Below are 21,016 nucleotides of genomic sequence, written 5' to 3' on the forward strand. Positions count from 1 at the left end.
TATGAAAATGGTCCAGTTCCAGTTCAGAGGGAGATTGCTGCAGCCAGCAGAAGCAGAACTACAACCAACAATGTAATGTGTGTCGCTGCACATCGTAGTACTGTGTGTTAGCTGACAGCTTTGGTTAGCCTACTGTTAATGTGGTGACTGTATGTTAGCTATTAGCTCTGGTTAGTCTGCTGTAAGCTGTTAGCTTTGGTTAGGCTGCTGTTCGTGTGATGTCTGTATGTTAGCTGATAGCTTTGGTTAGCATGCTGTTAGTGTGGTTTCTGTATGTTAGCAGCTAGCTTTGGTTAGCATGCTGCTAGTGTGGCTATTGCATGTTAGCTTTGGAGCTTTGGTTACCCTGCTTTTAGTGTGGCTACTGTAAACTGCTATCTTTGGTTATCCTGCTGTCATTGTGGCTATGGTTAGCTGTTAGCTCAGGTAAGCCTGCTGTTAGTGTGTTCAGCTACCATCTTTAGCCACAAACATAAATTATAAAAACAATGATGGAATAGAAAAATAAAAATGCAAAGCCACTGACAATGTTTTAATAAAAAATTAATTATCCAGGAGGATTATGTTAAGGCCAGTAATGTTTTCCTGCCTCATCAATGGTCATGTGATATGCATTTTCAGGTGTGTCAGTATGGACAGAGGTTATTCCTGTAATGGTGCAAAAATACCTGTCTGAACAGAGATAGTTTCCATTTTAAAAGACCGTACTAAAACTAAAACATAGCAGTGAGGACATCACCTTAGTTTCATATCTGCCGACTGCAATGCACTTCCTCAATAGTGGACCTATTTCAAAATTTGTTGTCCCCAGACACAAAAACAAGGGGAAAATAATGTCCAGGTTGAAACCTAACACCTAAGTCACCCTGTAAGGTTTAATACCCAGCTTCTCTAACTTCCCTGGATTCATTTTTGAAAATATCAAATCACTATCACTATTCACAATCTTTGAACTCTCAGACAAATTCAACTTTTTTCCTCTTCTTTTTCCTCCTCCTCTTCCTTGTCCTCTTTAGTGTCTACATCCTGTGTTGCATTATTGGTCATCTTCCAGCTGAGAGTCCATTCACTCTTTGGCATGCCCTGTTTTTCCTGCATCAGTCCCAGGTACCTCTGACTCCTGTGCTCGGTGGAGAAGCACACCACCTTGTCCTCATCCGGCTTCTTCCGACAGATCCTCCATGACTCCTTCCAAGCTCGCCACTCCTCTGTCTCCTCTTCCTCCGCTTCCTCCTCCTCCTCTTCAATCCCGTCTCCCATTCTGTGAGCCACTGCCACCATCCACGACTCCTTCCAGGAGGAGAAGGAGGTGCTGAGCTTGTGGAACTGCAGATGGAGCGGGACGGTGGGCTTCCGTTTGGTTCGTCTCTTTTCTTTTCCTGCTTTGTTGTCCACTTTCTCCTGGCTGTTCTCCTCTTCTATTTTGATCGTCATCTCCTCTTTGTTGGTCTTTTCCTCATCATCTGCTTCATCCTTCTCCTTCTCATCCACCTCTTCATCCTCCTCCTCTTTGTCTATTTCTCTTGCTTCATCCTCCTCATCATCCACTTCTTCATCCTTTTCATCCCTCTCATTTACTTCCTCCTCCTTATCTACTTCTTCTTCCTCTTCCTCATCGACCTTTTCTTCCTCCTCATCTTGGTCTTTTTCTTCAGCTCCATCCTCCTCATTGTCCACTTCATCCTTTTCATCCGTCTTATTTACTTCCTCCTCCTTATCTACTTCTTCTTCCTCTTCCTCATCGACCTTTTCTTCCTCCTCATCTTGGTCTTTTTCTTCAGCTCCATCCTCCTCATTGTCCACTTCATCCTTTTGATCCTTTTTATCGCTCTCATTTACTTCCTCCTCCTTATCTACTTCTTCTTCCTCTTCCTCTTCCTCATCGACCTTTTCTTCCTCCTCTTTGTCTTCTTCTTCAGCTCCATCCTCCTCATTGTCCACTTCACCCTTTTCTTCCTTTTTATCCCTCTGATTTACTTCATCCTCCTCCTTGTCTCCTTTATTGTCCTCCTCTTTCTTCTCATCTTCATCTGCTTCACCCTCCTCGTCCTCTTCTTCCCCCCCCTCTTCTTCTGCCTCTTCGTATTTCTCCCCCGTACCTACACTATCTCCTTCGTCATCTTCATCTTTATTTCTCATCTCCTTGTCCACTTTGTCTTCCTTCTCCCTTGCTCCTTCATCCTCCTCTTTGTCTGTTTCTTTCTCTTCCTGTTCTATAGTGCACTCCTCGGCAATGAACCACTCTTCATCTGTGTCTTCATCCTCCTCCTCTTCCTCCTGGTCAGCTTCTTTGTCCTTATCCTCCTTGTCTACACCTTTTCCCTCCTCCTTTACTTTATTCTCCTCACCCTTTTCATTAACTTCTTCATCCTCCTCCTCCTCCTCCTCCTCTTCTTCTTCATCTTCCTCTTCCTCTACATTTTTGTCCTTGTTTTCATTGTTCTCCTTATTTGCTTCTTCATTCTCCTCCTCCTCTTCTTCCTCCTTCTCAACTTGTTTGTCCTCTTCCTCCTCTTCTTCTTCCTCATCTTCCTTGGCTACTTCTTTGCCTTTCTCCTCCTCGCCTGGTTCTTTGTCCTCCTCTTTTTCCTCTTCATCTGCATCCTCTTCATCATTTTCTTTTTTGCGTACTTGTTTGTCTTTCTCCTCCTTTTGTTCATCCTCCTCCTCGTCTTCATCCTCTTCCTTGCTTTCCTCCTCCTCATCCAAGTGTCTGTCCTCCTCCTCTTTCTTATTTACTGCTTTGTCCTTCTCGTTGTCGACTTCTTCGTCCTCCTCTTCTTCCTCCTCCTCCTCATCAACTCCTTCATCCTCCTCCTCCTCCTCCTTATCTCCTTCATCCTCCTCGTCGTTCTTTTTAACTTGTTCTTGCTCAATTTCGTCAACATTTTCCTTCTGCTCCTCCTCCTCTTCATCTACTCCTTCATCCTCCTCATTGTACACACCTTCATCCTCCTTTTCCTCTTCCTCCTCTGCATCTTCCATGAACTCCTCCTCTTCTTCCTCCTCTTCCTCCTCTTCCGTCTCGTCCAGTTCGAACTCTTCTGGTGGGATCCATCTTTTAGGAATCTTCCAGGCCTCCTTCCACTCCTTGCTGTTTGCAATATTATCTTCCAGGTCTGACATGAGGAGGAAATTCATGGATTTACGTCTCGTCTTCAGCAAGTCGCTGTGCCGATGATGGGACTGTAGTGAACCCCTGCACCACCTGTGGAGAAAGTTGTAGTTTGGGTTTATTTTGATCAGATAAGTTTGATGAATGATACAAAAAACTGAGCATGAAAGTTCAAGCTCGACCTTGTGATGATGTGATGTGAAGTTTTTTTTTTTCTCAATGCAAGCATTCTCACTATTTTCCATTTAAAGGACAATAACACTAAAATATTAACACAAGAATCAATTTGACCAACACTGATTTTTGAAGATAAAGTTGGGCACACACTGTATGATTTTAGAAATGTTGTTTAATTTCAGCTCCTTCTGTGCAAGTAAATTGTCTGCAATTTAAGGCCAAAGTTAACGATTTATGTGCTCACACGTTTGTGTAAAATATAAAATAAAATGGCCCGTCTGCCCCTTATCATTTGTCAATAAAGATTTGTTTTAAAGCTCTGAAGCAGGTGGAAGTTTGTTTGCTTTGTTTGCATCATCTGTGCCACCCTGTGTGCTGAAACACTGTTAAAAAAATAGTTGTAGTTTTAAGTTTTGAAATAAACTTTAAAAAGTTTTGCCGACATATAATATTTAGTCCTAATAATTTACTTTTCTTTTTTAGATAAACTCAAATCTTTGCATTTTAGAAAAGCGCAAAAAAAAAACAAAAAAAACTATTTTTTAGGTTTTTTTAAAACTCAAAGACTTAAGTTTTTCTAAAGATGAAGAGTTAATTATCTCAACAAAAGATTAGTTGTTGATAAAGCTTCTTCAGAGCTTAAGATTTTTAAAAAAAAATATATTGGGGGGGTTATGCCTTTAATACAGACGTGAATAAGGAATGACATGTCAAGCTGTCATGCTGACTCATCTGATAAAGACGATCTGACAGCTGTGATCCCAGTCGTGCTCACTTCACAGGTCTGTTTAGATTTATTAGGCTTTATAATTATTATTTTTTCCTTATTAGTGAGCTTATCTTTGAAGACACATGCGCACCCGACTGTTTAACGTTAATGAAAAGTGTTCTGTGACACACGCGAATGCTTTTAACTTCAATATTTAAAATTTATTCCTGATAGAAAATATGTTCAAATAACACTTAACTAATCCACACTCCCATGTGAGGAAGAGAATGACCATAACTGAAGGTGTTTTGTGATTGTGAAGATGTGTGTGTGTTTCAGCCAAACCTATCTTGTGCTGAAAGACCACAGACTTTGAGCTTTGACCAGGTTTTGGCTGGTCTAAAGCGCAAGCGTTTTTTACCCCACTGTGCTGAGCACAAGATAGCAAACGCGCCGGGCCACGCCTTCATTTTGCCTTCATGTTTAGTCCTCCCACCCACAGCGGCACAGACCCAGCACGAGTGCGTTTGCTATCTTACGCACATGGCAAAAATGGCACTTGCGCTGGTGTAAGATAGCAAAACCGCTTGCGCTGGTGGCACAATGGCTTTGCGTTGGGTGTAAGATAGGGCCCTCAGTGTCAGCCCACCTGATCTGCTGCCTGTATCCCCAGCAGGAATTCCAGCTCTTTTCACGTTCTTCTGCTTCCTCAGGGGGAGCTGCAGCCAGCATCCAAGATTCGCTCCATCCGGTCAGGAACACATCATTTATCCACGCTATCTCTGTGGGTCCAGGGCTGTAGTAGCTTTCACTTAGTGTCTCGTAGTAGTCTGAGTAGAACTGTGCTTCAAATTCTAACCCAGACAGCTGCCAAGCATCGTACCAGTCCCAGTCCCAGTCCCAGGGCAGGTCCTGTTTGATGATTACAGCATACATTTTTATTAACAATAATAAAAATGGATGTCCTGATTGCTCAGTGGTCATGTAGCACCTGGCCTTTGACCTGACATGGTCAACAAAGTCAACAGAGTAAAAGATAACAAGAAAACTATAAATGCAATGATGTTGATCCCCACCTCCTCCTCTAGTTCATCGAGCTGCTCAGCCTTGTTGCTGAGGTATGGTTGGTAATCAGGCCAGAGATGATCCCAGTCCTGTTTCTGCTGTCTGAAGGGAAAGTTCATGATTTTCCAAGTACCAGCCCAGACAGGAAGACAATACGTCTCTATTATAGGTTTGGAAGTCATTTTTCTTTCAAACAAAACCTCCCACTTGAAGTGTTTCTCTTCAGAGGGCTCAAACTGGGCAGGAGTCTTCGCCTGAAAACAGAAGAAAAAACAAAGATGGTTTAACTGCTTAACTCTGTACCAATCCTACAGTTGTCTCTCTTCTCTTGTAGTCTGGGGAGGTTATGGATGAATCAGACTGAGACAGATGTTAGTTATAAGCTGTAGAACAGGTGACTGGTAGTACACTACAAAGTGTCATGGTCACAGATCGTTATTTCTATTTGGTTTCCAGTCTCAAGAGGGCAGGTCTTACCCGCCTTAAGTCTGCTTGAGATATGAAGCAACTGAGACCGTGACGGATATTGCACAATAACCCTCACTGGACTGGAATAGGCAGCCACTGGATGGACAAATCTGGTTTTGGTGTATACCAGAACACCATATGTCTGAATTGCAAGCACTGTAAAGTTTGCTGCCAATCAGGGCATAACGCTATTGAGACCGTGATGTATAATGCATGATAACCCTCATCCTGGACTAGTTCCTGTCTGTGTCTACCTAAAGAAAATGAAAAGCATGCAAGCCCTGTGCATTATCATTGGAGTGAGAAGAGAACCGGAGCAGACATGAGCAGGCTGGCGCAGCCACAAGGTTGAGACAGCAACACTGAAGAATGAGTGAAGCAGTGGCGTCAATTTTCAGGTAAGGCCTCCATCCTTTTCTTGTAATGGCAATCAAGTCACGTCTGTATGTATGGCCTGTTAGTAGCTGGTACAACTACAAGACTTTAAGAGTCATTAAATCCCTGTAGCTGATGAATGCTAACAAAGTGTGGCTTATGTCTGAATTACTAGTTTTTGTATTTCTTTATAATACGATCAGATGTACACTGCAAGATAAGACAGCTATGTGCAATGCCAGGCTGGAGTTGTGCATTGAACTGGTAATGAATCTGGGTTTGGGATTTTCCAGAACACCACATGTCTCAGTTGTGGATACTGTGCAGGTTGCTTGCAAGTGGCATGCTGCCAATTAAAGCATAAAGCAACTGAGACCGTGATGTATAATGCATGATAACCCACAGAGTTATTTGGGTTTGTTTTCTGTTTGTCTCTATTGGTTAACTTCAATAAAATTAAAGTCTTAGCAGCATTGAACAAGTCTTTGCATCCATCAGGATGTGTGCCTGCCATGACCCATCATCAGGCTGGACGTTTGTTAAAATACAATGCGTTGAAAGTCCAAAAATTAACCACAAAGTACAGTGACTGATAGAGAGCTGGACATTATGATGTCACAGTTAAGTTGGCCTTTGACTTTTTGGATAAGGATAACTTAAAGAACCTGTGGCGATGGGGGCGCCCACCCTTCATCAGCTGCCTCAGCAGGTGCCTTCAAGCTACTTGTTTGGTTCCTTGATTGGCTTCTTGATTGGCTACTTCCAACATGGCAGCCAGGCTCAGTTCTTCACTCCAGAATCTTTCAGACCTCTTTTGCAGCGACTGATACTAGTTAGGTGCTATTTTAGATGTCAAGGTAGTGTTAGAGACACTTATACAAATAATTTTGATTACAGTTATATTCCAGCTGTTACGCAAAGGCTTTAAATCTGTGTTTTTGTTCTTTTTCACTTCTCCCCAATTTGACTTAATTGAAATTAATGATTCAAGACTCAGAAGTGAAGTTATAAATTTGAGTTAATTTGCTAAAGATAAATTTACATTGTGTAGAGTTTATGATTTGCAGACTTGTGCAGACTGGACATAAGCTTTAAATACACACACACACACACACACACACACACACACACACACACACACGATTTGGTCTGATGAGCTAACTTTCAGATTTGAGAGTTCCCACCCCTCAGACACACCTTTTTGCTCAGCCAGGAAGGGAACCGCCCCAACAACCACAGTAAGTCAAAGACAAAGAAACACATTTAATATAACAGAAAAGAGTGTGTTTAACCCCACAGTGTGAGTGTGTGTGCACTCCATTTTAAACGGTGTGAGGATACAAGCAAATTAACAACATCAAACAAACTGTGTCATGTGAATTGTGTTGAATTGGGTGTGTTTGACTGCAGATGAAATGGACTTGGGCAGGTGAGTGTAAATGGCTGTTAGCATGTGTGGTTGCACAAGCATAGCTGTTAGTATGTGTGTCTGCTAGCATGGCTGTTACCATGTGAGGCTGTTAGCATGGCTGCTAGCATGGCTGTTAGCATGAGTAGCTGTTAGCATAGCTGTTAGTATCTGTGGCTGTTAGGATGTGTGAGGAGGACGAAAAAGCAAATCCAATAGGGTCCTTGCACGATTTGGTGCTTGGGCCCTAATGAAAACCACACAAACACAGTGCATGATTATTGGAGTGAGAAGAAAACTGGAGGAAACATGAACAGAGGGTGTAACTACGAAGCAAGATTAATGGGTTAGCGAGGTATGTTGAGTCTAAAGCCAGGGTTTTCAGTGTCATGAAGGTGGCTCTCTTTTAACCTGGCTAGATCACCATGGTAACTGATGCTAAACTCATAACCTGTTCAGGAGCAGGTTATATTCAGAGTTTCAGATTAAATCGTCCAGAAAAAGCGTCACTCTTTAACTAATTATTTGTCCTAATGAGGTTGTTTATGAGGAATATAGATTATAAACTGGGGAAGACATTAAAAATGAAATGTTGCTGAGCTGTATGTGTGTAATATCACTGACTGACTTCGGCCATTTTCTGACAACATTCTTCTTCCGCTGCATTATTTGCAGCAACACTGTTGCTTTTTGTTGTAATATGTTTTGTATATTTTCCATAGCTCTTAATAATAACAACTTGACTTCACTTTGTGCGGATGAAGAGTCAAATGATCCAACAAACTCCCCTTTTAATGTGAGTGTGCGTGAGTCTGATGAAGAAAGCCTGAGTTAACAAAGTCATGACCACTGTCATGATGCCTGTTATCTCTGACTGGGGTTTTAGGTTTTGTTGAGCCAGCTCATGAAAAAAGTCGAGTCAACAACACGGAAATGAATAAATTAATGGCGTCAAGTTTTTGGAAAGGCCTGCATCATTTTCTTATACTGGCAACCAAGGCATTTCTATATGTATGGTCTCTTAGATGCTGGTATAACTATAAAATCTAACAGTAATTAAATCTTAGTATTGGTAAATTTCTTCCAAATATGATTAGATATATGTAAGTCAGCGTGTGCAGTGCCAGGATAGAGTTGTGACTCCCGACATTGCAACACAAATATCTGTACTTTCTATTCCTTACAAACAAGCTTGATACTTAAGTGTTAACATAAGACAAAAACGACATAAAATACATAACAAGACGAAAACAATGTAAAAAGTCATGACACATGACAAAAAAAGACATAACACTAGAACATTGTAAAAAGACTTAACAAGACAAATACAATTTAAAAGATGTAACAGAACGAAAACATCAATGTTAAAGGTTTAACATACGATGGAACAAGTCAAAAATTCCAAAAAAACATAACATGACAAAATGTAAAAGACTTAACTAGATAAAACTTACATATAAGACACAAGAAGATGAAAACACCATGCGGGGTTGAGGGTTTACTGAGCCTGCCAAATATCACCATCAGGGCAACATGCTGTCATGTCTGGAATATAGTGTAAAAGTAATTTCTGCTCAGATATGAAGTGTGTTGCTTTATGTCTGTCATTCTCTCCCTCTTTCTCCCTCTTTATTTTAACAGTTATTTTTAACAGAATAGTGCACATCTGTAGGTCTATACTGTATTTTTTTAAGCCTGATGTTTGGCTGCTTTGTGTAGAAAAGGAACAAATCCACAGTTCCAAGATTGAACCTTTTTTGTCATCTTTTGAGCACCAATCGGCTGAGCTGACAGAGCACACTGCTGCAGCCAGCATGTGTGTGTGTTTGACTGAGATGGAGACAGAGAGAAAGGCAAAGGAATGTCAAAGGATGATTATTGCACACAGTGTTTCTGAGAGTCATTAATACTTCCTGTGATATCAATCAGATTTTGTGGTCCGTGCAAAAACACATGCATCCATGGCCACTCTGAAACCACAGATCCTCCCCACAACAAATCCCAGGTTAACTCCTCCTTACTGTAGCTGTGTGTGCTCACTGCTGATGCTGTTCTTTACTGCAAACATGTACACCTGACTTGACCTAGCTCAGCACTCTCAACCTTTCCCGTATACGTCATACTGCGCCCGTACACCAAAACAGCCAGGGAGCTTTGTGGCTCACCAGAGTTGTTCATGTACCTGAAACAGACAGTGCACTCAGTAGTTGTTAGCCTGTTAACCAGTGGATATTAGACTTGGACGGTGTCTGTTTTTTCATACCTTCCTGACATTTCACCAGGGGTATACAGTGTGTGATAATAGTTGTGTGAAAAAGATGATGATAGAAGTCATTGTAGCATATATTACTCTGTCTGGCTTACAAAGCTTTGCGACTAATAGCCTTCTTAGAAAAGTCTTGCTGAGTTTGATTACTTATGGACCATAGCATAATGAATACACAGGAAATAATCAGCCTTATTCCATAGATTCTTGCTAAAGGACCTGATGACACTTGTTGCTGTGGACACCAACACATCACTTGGCTGAATGGAGATGATTTACAGAGGTTTCATGTGGCTAATAAACTGCTTTTATAGCTGAAAGAAGTCGTGTCAAAGCAAAGTTATATGAGGCAACATTTTCATAATTACATATGTAGTTATATTTAATTAATTCACAAGAAAACCTGGGCTGTAGAGCAGAAATGACAAGCCAACTATTTATTATTTTATCTTATTTCTTTTCTACCTTCAAATAATTCTTTTGTTGGTTAAGTTCTCTATTGTGATAAATTAATTTCATTTCATATTTTAATTTTCCATCGATAGAAAAAAAGAAAAACAACATTATTCACAATGATGGTGTTGAAAATGAAACCTTTGGGATGTCCAAATACCCGGGGTATTTGGACATACCAAAGATTTTCATATAGCATAATACCTTGATGCTGCCCAAGCCTTTAGCTGAGCTGCTAACATATTAAACATATAGCCCATCCATCCATCCATCCATCCATCCATCCATCCATCCATCCATCCATCCATCTTCTTCCACTTATCTGGGGCTGGATCACAGTGGCAGCAGTCTAAGCAGGGATGCCCAGAAGTTCAGTTGCCTATGACAACCCTTGCTATGAAGATGTTATGTTGCATACAGCTTAATATTTTTAGAGGGTAATAAGGATACTGCTTTACTTCTACCTCTTACTCACACATTTAGTTAGTGTTCCCAGCACTCTTGTGACCTAAAAGATGTGCAATATGAAATACTTAACATACTGTATATATTTATAAGTCTGAACCCAGGTATGTGGCTGAAGTTAAAGTTTAAAGTTTCCAGCACTAGCCGAATCGAATATTCCCTGACACACTTTTCCCAAAACATGGCTGAAACCATATCTGAAAACTGACCAACAGTCTGCGTTTCAGTATCTTTTAAAATGAAGCCGTGAGTTTGTGCAGTCTCAGTACCTGTTTCCAGGAGTGACTCCATTCCTCAGCAGGAGACGCCCAGTCATCCTCTGATCCGTACCCGTCTGATTTGTACTTCCTGTTTTTCGTCAGCTCTATGGTTGTGAATCCTGCGATTGTGGGTTTTGTCTCGTTGGCTGTCAGGTAAAGATACTGTGGGGGCTTCAGGCTCATCCAGGAGTCTTTCCAGTATATCCGGAACGCATCCACCTCGACTTTGCGTTTCTGCCTGCTAAGTTTGGGTGAAGGCGGTTTCTTGGGAGGAGGCGGAGGAGGAGGCTCGGGTTTGGCTTTGGGAGTAGGGGGGACAATTTTGAATCTGACTTTCGACTTGTTTTCTGCTTCAGGTGGGCTACTGACGAGTTTGGAGTAGTCTCCAGGGGCAACAATTGACCAGTGATAATTCCACTTTGAGCGAGATCTGCAGATTAAAAAAAAAAGACAAAAAAATCTACTCATTTGTTGTCAGAAGGAGTAGATGCTGAGAAACGTAGTCCAGCAACTCATTAAAATGCTCTCAAATATCACCAACATTGCTGTGGTTCAACTGAACACAGATGTTCAGGTTCTTGAGGATTAGCAGTCGCCTTCAGAGATGGCAAAAGTCCACACATTCTGTACTCAAGTAGAAGTACAGATAATGGTGTGAAAAAAACTCTAACAGTAGAAGTATTGATTCAACTTCTTTACTCAAAGAAAAGCAAGAAAGTACAGACTCTGAAATGTCAAAGTGTAAAAGTCGCCTTCTGAAGGACATTTCTACTGACTGTTTCTGTGCAAAGATAACTGAACCTCATCTTTTCTTCATGGTCAACTATCTCTCTTTGTCTTTTGTCTTGTTACATTTTTATTTATATTGTTTTCATTTTGCTAAATCTTTTACATGATTTTGTCCTGTTGCATGATTTTCGTCTCTTACGTCTTTGAAATCATTTTCGTCTTATAATATCTTCTTATGTTGTTTTCAAATTGTTACATCTTGTTACATCATTTTTGTCTTGCTTCTGTCTTTTCATCTTACTGGCTTTAACGTCATTCTCCTCTTTTTACGTCGGATCTGTCTTGTTAGATCTTTTACATCATTTTCATCTTGTTGCGTCTTTAACATCATTTTGTGTTGTTACATCTTCTTATGTTTCTGAATTGTTACATCTTGTTATGTCATTCTTGTCTTGTCAACATCTTTATGATGTTTTCATCTTACTATGTCTTATTATGTCATATTTGTCTTGTTGTCATCTTTTACATCATTTTCATCTTCTGTATTGTTGCGTCATTTTCATCTTGTTAGATATTTTACGTAGTTTTTGTCTACATTATATCCATCCTGTTACACCTTTTATGTTTTGTCTTACTACCTAGTTTTAGTTTTACTATGTCTTTCATATGATTTGCTTTTTGTTACATCATATTTGTTTTAAGTTTTGTATGTCATTTTCATCCTGTGTATTGTTGCGTCATTTGAGTCTAGTTATATCTTTTGGCCTTTTACATCATTTATGTCTTGTTACGTCTTTGACATCATTTGGTCTTGTCACGTCCTCATGTATTGTTACGTCATGCTAGCTTGTTTTTGTACTATGTCTTTCACACAATTTTCATCTCATTGCGACTTGTTACATCATATTTATCTTGTTACACCTTTTACATCATCTTCATTTTATGTATTGTTGCTTTTTTTCATATTGTTACATATTTTACATAATTTCTTCTTTTGTTATGTCTACTTACATCTTAAACATCATTTTCATCTTGTTACATTATTGTCGTGTTACACCTTTTAATGGCATTTTCGTCTTCGTTACATCTAGCAGTGTTATTTTCATCTTGTATTGAAACTGAAGTAACAGCCTGTTTTGAAAATGTAAGGAGTAGAAAGTTCAGATATTTGTGTTCAAATGTAGGGAGTCAAAAGTTGTTAGAAAAATAAATTCTCAAGTTAAGTACACATACCTCAAAAATCTACTGACGTACAGTCAGTATTTGTACTACCATAGTATTTGTAGTATTTGTCAATGTTTGCATAGTTTTTAAAGCGACAGTTCATCTCAAAATCAAAACTACAAATTTCTCCCCAGGCTTGTAGTGCTGTTTAATCATCTAGATTTTTTTTGGTGTGAGTTGCAGAGTTTTGGAGATATCAGCTGTAAAGATATCTTCATTCAAAAATTCAAAACAAGTGTCTCTTTCCAAAATCCATGACTCAGTTACTCAAGATAATCCACAGACCTTGTTGTGAGCAGTTTTATGTGGCAACTACTTTTTTTCTATCGGAAAGATTCTGAAGTAGATTTTACTTCAGAAAAAAATGTAGTTCCTACATGAAACTGCTTACAACAAGGTCTGTGGGTGAACTAAGTAACCAGGTCATGATTTCTGTAAAGAGATACTGCTGATGAGTTTTTCATATTATTTTTTTTTTCGTGCTTTGAGCACCACAAGCCAAGCCACAGCAATTTTGTCCTATTTTATCAATGAGAAGGCAGACATCTCTACAGCTGAGATCTCTAAAACTTTTCACCAAACACACACCAAAATACACTGCCTGGCCAAAAACAAATCACACCCTCTAATATTTCATTGAATTTTTTAGTTTTGATTACAACATGCTCTCGCCATAGCATCGTTTCAATAAGCTTATGCAACATCACAGCATTTATTTCTGTCCACCTCTCTTCTTACCGTGATGCCCCCATTACTCTGGAACATGGTCTTCCTGGAAGATGCTGGTTCCTCACTATCCTTCCAGGTTTTAATAATGTGTTGGACACTTATTAACACAGTTTTAGTAGTTTCATCATCCTTCTTAGTTGTTTTCTTTGCTTGATGCAGGTCAATAATTTGACTCTTCTGAAACAGAGTAACATCTTTTCCTCGACCACAGTATATGTCTTCTGACATGTTTAAGAAATGAGAAGCTGCTCACTGCTTCAGTTAGAGTTCAATAACTTGTTACCAGCTGAAACATATTAATCACTGCAGTAATTATCCAATGGAAGAATATTAACTATTTGATTAGTTAAATCTAGGTGGTGACTTTTTATGGCCTGGCAGTGTAGTATAGATGAATAAATATCACAACAGCCCAGAGGAAAAATATCATGAATAAAATCATGTGTTCTCACATGTTGTGGTTACTTTTCTTCCTGAATTCAGCGTCCTGTTTGTTCTGCTCTGCCACGACCTGAGCTTTCTGCTCCCATTGGTCTCTCAGCCGCCCGTTGCCGAACGTCCTCCTCTCCTCCTTTTTTGACAAAATTGTGTTTCCTAAAAGACACACACAACAAACAAGCAATAAACAATAATAATGATAGATGCTTTGTTCAATAGAGACTGAGGACCTCCAACGTCAAACCAATCAACTGACTCAACTGAAGAGAATAGAGAGAAGAACCATCCCTTCTGGTGGACCACCACGACCTAACTTTGGAAAAAGGTGAGAAACAAATTATTGTTTCTGTCTGAATTGGAGTTGATTTTCAGTTTGTCATAAAACCGTTCAGAGTCAGATTAAAGAAACCTAATTAGAAAGACCACACACCCATGAGTTACATCATGACTTTCTTTCTCCAAAAGCTAATGTTAGCAGCTGAAGCTACGATGCCTGTGTGTTTTTGTCCCAGGATGTACTCACAACAGTGGGTCTCACTCCCTCTGTCACTTCCTGGACGATAAAACACATCAGGAAAGAAAAAGTTATAAGGGGCAGCCACACTGGCTTTGATGACATATATTGTGCGAGAGTTCACAGTTTGGTACTAAACTACAAAAAAACAAAAAACAAAGGCATGACTCTATGGGGGGACAGTATTGCGTCTTGCCACTGCACTAGTAATTATCTTGCATTTAGCTTAGTTGGTAGCACGCACCCCATGTACTGAGGCTGTTAGTCCTCTGCAGCAGCCACGGGCTCAACTCCTGCCTGCAGCCCATTGGCTGCATGTCATCCCCTCTCCTTTTACCCCATTTCCTGTCATATCTTCAGCTGTCCCTATCAAAATAAAGGCAAAAGCCAAAAAAATAATCTTGGAAAAAAAAAAGAAATGCTCTAACAATTGGCAGACAGGAAGTGATTTGCACCACAAGAGTACCAAAAAAGGAACAACTGGTTCATTCAGGGTTCATGTTTCCTGTCAAAGTTATCTGAAATTTTAAGATACATTTATTTTATTTTTTTACATTTTTTTTAATTTACCATGATTTCCTAAATTTAACCAGTTGGTTTTGTTGCCTAAACTTGACCAAACTGCAACCGTTTGACAGCGTTTACAATGTGTTAAGAAGGCTTTCTGGCAAGTGTCTCTAAAGCAGACCAGGGTAAAATGCAGCCCAGGGGCCAGATGTGGTTCACTGAAAGGTTTCATGTGCCCCACAAGACCGTCTACCATTAGACTGTTATCAGACTTTTATTTTGAAAGCTCCTATTGAACTGTATCTGTATGTTACTCACTCAGTGCTGTATGTCCACATTGTTTAAGTTGTTCTTCTACTACCTTTGCTGCATCACATGGCAACTCAGAAGGGGTAACCAGCAGTATGAAAGATAATTGCCCTTCCCTGCTCTAAAGGGTACATTGTGCATCAGTAGTGTTACTGACAAAGATGTCAATATTTAATATCAGATCTGGGATGATCCTGGTTGGATGTGTACTTCAAACTAAATGTATCAAGCTGAACAAATCCAGCCACAACATCTGTCTGTTCCCTCAAGCTTATTTGAGACACTAAACAATGAAGAAAACAGTCAATTCTGTTTGGACTACATGTACAAACAAGAAGAAACTGCTCTGGAGACATGTCTGGAAACGTCTGATCCCCTTCTGTTTACTTTTTCTTGCTTTCAAAATATTCTTCTAGAAACACTAGGCTATGAAACATTAAGCATAAATACGCATAATTCATATTTGTTTCCAGTTTCATATCTAGAATACAAGACTGATAGCTTTAGTCCTGTTTTGGTCCAGTTCTCAGTGCTGCGTCTTGTTGAAGACTGACTCATTAAACTGGGACACAAGACGACAGGCGTCACTCTATAATTAAACATGACTCAGCAACGTGCCTCAAGGAGAAGTAACAAGAGAGGTTGAGATTTTAAAATGATCTGTCATTAATTAATACCACATTGTTTGTATTTCTATCAACACACGTAGACAATGAGATATCTACATTTGAGAAACAATTTCCTATGTCATTTCCACATAAACAAGAAATGGTTACACTTTAGTTCAATGGGTAAGACATAAGACTGTCATAACCATGTCATGACACTTGGCATGATTGTTAGCGTTTTTATTATTACATGTGTCATTACACATCATTCAGTCAATTATGTCACTTTTAACAAACTTGAATTTGTTTGAGACGTCTTTCTATGACAACTTGACATTAACCAAGACAACATAACCTGTCAATGTGTTTGTTATGACAACTTGACATTGTCAAACTTCAAGAAACTGTTCAGCTTTTTGTTTTAAATGTTACATCATACTGTCATATGTGGCTGGTTTTGACACTGGTCATCATGAGACAAAATTATACGTGTTATGAATATTTTCCTTACCCCGGTGCTGAGTCAGCAAATTAGACAGCTAGCTCCACAGCTAACAACAGACAGTAGTTAGCCTACTTTAGTAACAAGTAAGCTAGCTAACCGCTATTTGTCCATCAAGTAACTCTATTACATGAATTACTATTGGTATTGCACAGTTTCATCAAACTGGCCTTATCACATTTGATAACATCTTTATGACAAGTCCAAAATGCACAACTCTACTTGAGGTTAAGGAAAATATTAATGACACACTTAATAATGGTGCCATGATGGCCAATGTCAAAACCAACCACATGTAACAGCATAACTTATTGTTAAATCATCAAGCTAAACAGTCTAGTAAGTCACAAAGACTCCTTCATGTTCATGATAGTGTAATGACATGGTTATGAAAGTGTAGTGACAGTCTAATGCGGTCCCATTAAAATAAAGTGTTATCCAAGAAACTTTTGTCAATATTTAGATGCTTTTATTGGGGAAAAACATACATGGATGTCATTCCTCATTTATCAGAATTCTCAGATGTCAGGATGTGTTTGAACACACCAACAAAATACCTCCTGCTCTCAAATGGATCAACATGCAAAGATAAAGTAACTTTGACAAAAACTAATGTTGACTAAACAGTGATGGATCTCTGTCAGTTGACTTTTTTAAAATAGAAATTAAGTTAAACCAATGACAATCAAAGTAAAATGGTGACAGGTTTGGGAAATTATAGTTAATAAGCTGAAATATATCAGAAAAACATATTTATGGTCCTTTTAACTGACTTCTATAATACAGAAAAGCCATAGAATGAAATTGAGAACACTGTTTAAAATGGGGTCACAGACTTTAATCCTTGTCTGTCTGCAAGATGGACTCTGGGATTAACCCCTGTCTGTGTTGATAAATGAGGCTGACTCATCCAAATAACGATGACTTAAAATTAGGAAATGAGCTCAGGCCTCCTTCCATCATCTCCCTGCACATGATGATATTAAAGAAGTCCCCGATGTAGACTGATGAGAATCAGATAACAGTGACCTCACTAGTATTTCCCTCTTTTGATGGAGCTAGTTAGCAACTTCCTCCTAAGCCGTGCTAAGCTAGTCCAAACATGCTCTGGACCTCTTTCTATGCTGGAGATGAAAGTGATATCCATCTTGCAGAAAGTCCCTCGAGGCAAATCTGTGATATTATGTTACTTAAATAAAATGGACTCCTATGACGTTGTGGAAAAAATAGCTAACAGGCTGATTTTCTTTCTGTTTTTCTGGAGAGTTGATGCATATTGACAGTGACAGTGGCTTTCACTACCAGTCAAAAGTTTGGATATATCTTCTCAGTCAATGTCATTCAATTCTTTATTTTTTATCATTTCTGTACATTGTAGATTAATATTGGAGATATCAAAACTATGAAATGTTAAAATATATGAAATAAAAGGTTGTATGCAAAAAATGTGAAAACAAGGTAAAATATGTTTTGTATTTTAAATTCTTGAAAAGCAAATAAAGACTCTTGCACTCTGTCTTTTGCACTTGAAATCAAAGATTTGTCAAATCTTTGACTGCAGTGTGACAGAGTCTTTATGCTTTTTATTGTGGATCCAGGGTCTTATACTACACACCTGTCATACAAGTGTGCAAGAGTCTTTTTGCTCTTTGATATTTCAGATTATTCAAAGTAGCCATTTTTTGTGTGGATGACAGTTCACACACTATTGAAATAATCTGAGCAAAATCTTACAAAAAATAAAGGAAAAACACTAAATGAGAAGTGCGTCCAAATTTTTTGACTGGTACTTTTAATAAAAAAAAAAATGGATGCATGTTTTGACATGTAACAAACACCACTAGTGTGGAGTAGGCTATTCCACCCATTTAGTACTGAACTCCAATAACATTATCAGACAGTAGACAATTTTTAATTTAAAAACTAATGCGGACCACCTTGCGCTGGGATCACATCAGCCGTGACACACGTCAACATGTTGACATTCGCACCCATGAGTAAAGTTTCATACTCAGCAGGATAAATGTGGGTGAGCAACTAACCCCAAGTAACCCCAACTGCTCCAGTGGAGCTGCAGATCAGACTGTGGGTGCACTGGGCAGCTGTGTTAATGTGTATAACTCTGCAAATGTGATCAGAGCATTCCTGCAAAAGAGAGGCTTCCTCTCAGTCAGACTTACCTGAACAAATGACAGTTTAAAAAATGTGAGCCAGGGCCGTAAAGTCGGGGGGCCAGTGGCCGCTTCCCTACTTCTCAACCCTACTTCTGTCCTTGCTTGTTCCACAACTGTCTTCAAACTCAACCTTCATTCTGATTTTGTCACCAACCTGACAACTGCATCTTGCATGTATCGCAGTGAAAATACACAAAAACCACGTCTGTGCTACAGCAGGTGTCTCCAGGAAAGAAATGAGATAAAGTGCTGTCGTGAATGCTCCAGCTATGGTTGATGACACATGATAAAATGCCCTCTAAGGTGGCTCAGTGTACAAGAAAATGTGGTAACGTGGCCTCAGGAATCCCATTCCAATGTAGTAAGCATGAAGTGTCCTCTTGGGGTGGCTGCCAATGCAGAAAAAATGTAAAGGTGACATCTAGGGTGCCTTCCAGTAGAGAAAGTGTGATGCAGTGTCATATATACAAAAAATGAGTTTGCCTCTTCGTGCTTCTAAATGGTTAAAGGGTTAATAGTTTCCTGTGTTTTTTATTAGGTGTAGTAGTTTTATAATAAATGCATCGCAAGTTTCGCCACGCTGGTGCCCCCCCACACAAAGCTGGTGCCCTTTTTCATTTTTTTGTGCCCCTGCCTCTCAGACAGCCTGAGTCCGCCACTGCACTCAAGACTTTTTACAACTGACTTCAATCAATGGAGCTCCCTTTCAGATTGCCTTGGACATCCTTCGTCGGTCACATGACCTTCAGCTTGCACCGTCTAACAGTCTCTCAAGAGTGTTAAGCCTGGCACTAGCTTAGCACAAAGATTGCTAACCTAGCTCATTCAAACTTTAAAAACTACTCATCACAGCAGAACTGTTTTAAAATTTTAGATCTGAACCAAAATAAATTAATAAATACCATTTTAAAATTTGATTTTCAGGGTCAGTAAAGTAAAAGAGAAATCAGTAAACAGATCCTGACTTACCTGACATTTTTCTGTGTCTATCACAGTCTGCCTGTGTGTTTACATCCCCTGCTGTAACCAACAACAGTATACATTACGGTGAACCACCGTATGTGTCCACTGTCTGTCTCTCTCTCTCTGCCTGTCTGTCTGTCTCTAATCTTTACAGTGAAGTGCCTGTCTGTCTCTCTGCTTGTCTGTCTATCGCTCTCTGTCTATAATCTGTTTCTGCAGTTAACTTTTATTAGCTTACTCTACGTCTGTCCTCTGTATCTGGTCCGTGGTGAGCAGGCTTCCCCCTCCTTGCTATTTTTACATCATACTTCAACAGCTCCCGAGCAGCAGCTCTAAATTTAGTGGCAGGGTGAGGCAAACACGAGGAGAGTGGCCGGCACCCTGCAAATGCAGAGAACAGGCTTGAATTGAATGAAAACACTTATGTGAAATTAATCTGTATTCAACAGGTGCAACAACACAAACAGACAGGGCAGCTGTTAGCATGTCTGAGCCAATCAGAAAGCAGGGCTGTGAGCTAACCAGAGACTTTCTGCACGCTGAATCACAGCAGTCACATACATTACAATGGCAAAGATCCAAGCAGATGCTTTCTTCCATGTGGCAAGCGGCCAGTCAGTGTGGGGACTGTCGTGGCTGGTATAGAGTTGCAGTCGTTCAGTTTTCCTGTAGTAAAAGTCTGTTTCTTTTTCTCGAAGACAGTTTGTGGTGACTGAGAGTTGAAACGCTTAAAGGTTTTGCACAACAGATGAAGAACAACATAAATGGTTTTTAAATAAAGAGTCAAAGGTATACGCCTGTGGACATAAAAACTGAAGGAGACATGTCAACTACAACTCCCAAGATGCATTTCAGTAAGAAACATCCATTCAAAAGAAATATCCATTCATAGTTAGAAACTACAGATGTTAGTCTGTACCTAAATCTTTTCAAAGATTGACTTAAAGGGAAATTTCACCACTTTTAATGTGGATGTCCTGTCAGTGTTGATGGTACATGTAGTCAATTGAAGCCAAAATGCACCGGAACAAGATTTGAACAGTAGTCTATGGCAAGAAACAAATTATATTTTGTTCCTGTTTTAATTGTTATGAATTACAAATATGTTGTCAATTTAAAGTGTAATTTTACAAGACGAGAAAGTCTCAGTTTGTCGTAGTTTAGTTTTCTGTGAAACCGCTCAGTGAACTACGTCTCTCTTCTCACAAAATATACATCATCAACACTTGCATGTTTTATCCTGGTTCTTTTATCGGTCATGATGAGAAAAAATGATTAAGTACTAAGTACTTGTGTGACAACATCCCAGTATGAAAACCCACAGACATCATAGCCTTAGCGGCTAACGTTAGCTTTTGGGGGGTAAGAAATTATGTTTTAAATTGACAAACATCATTATGTGCAATTTGCTGCACAATTCAAATTGGATCAAAAAATTATTTGCCCCTCACCATTGGCTACAGTTTATTTTTTTTCTGAAGTTAGGTCCCATTAGGGACATGACTTTGCCCCTCTGTAGAAGACTATTGGAAAACGATGCCTCTCACTACAAAAACTT

General features: G+C 39.5%; 1 protein-coding gene across 1 annotated transcript; it reads right to left on the reverse strand.

The window, feature by feature from the left end:
* Positions 1-940: 940 nt before the first annotated feature.
* On the reverse strand, positions 941-19,737 carry LOC146308065 (uncharacterized). The gene is made up of 6 exons (XM_084746613.1): positions 19,465-19,737; positions 13,896-14,037; positions 10,771-11,191; positions 5,078-5,320; positions 4,651-4,913; positions 941-3,208 (listed from the first exon to the last, which is right to left on the reverse strand). The coding sequence occupies exons 1-6, from the start codon at positions 19,469-19,471 to the stop codon at positions 967-969; spliced, it is 3,318 nt and encodes a 1,105-aa protein (XP_084602739.1). The 5' UTR covers positions 19,472-19,737; the 3' UTR covers positions 941-966.
* Positions 19,738-21,016: the final 1,279 nt, after the last annotated feature.

Source organism: Lutjanus erythropterus, chromosome 20, assembly GCF_056507025.1.
Source record: "Lutjanus erythropterus isolate fLutEry1 chromosome 20, fLutEry1.hap2, whole genome shotgun sequence".
Classification (NCBI taxonomy): Eukaryota; Metazoa; Chordata; class Actinopteri; order Lutjaniformes; family Lutjanidae; genus Lutjanus; species Lutjanus erythropterus.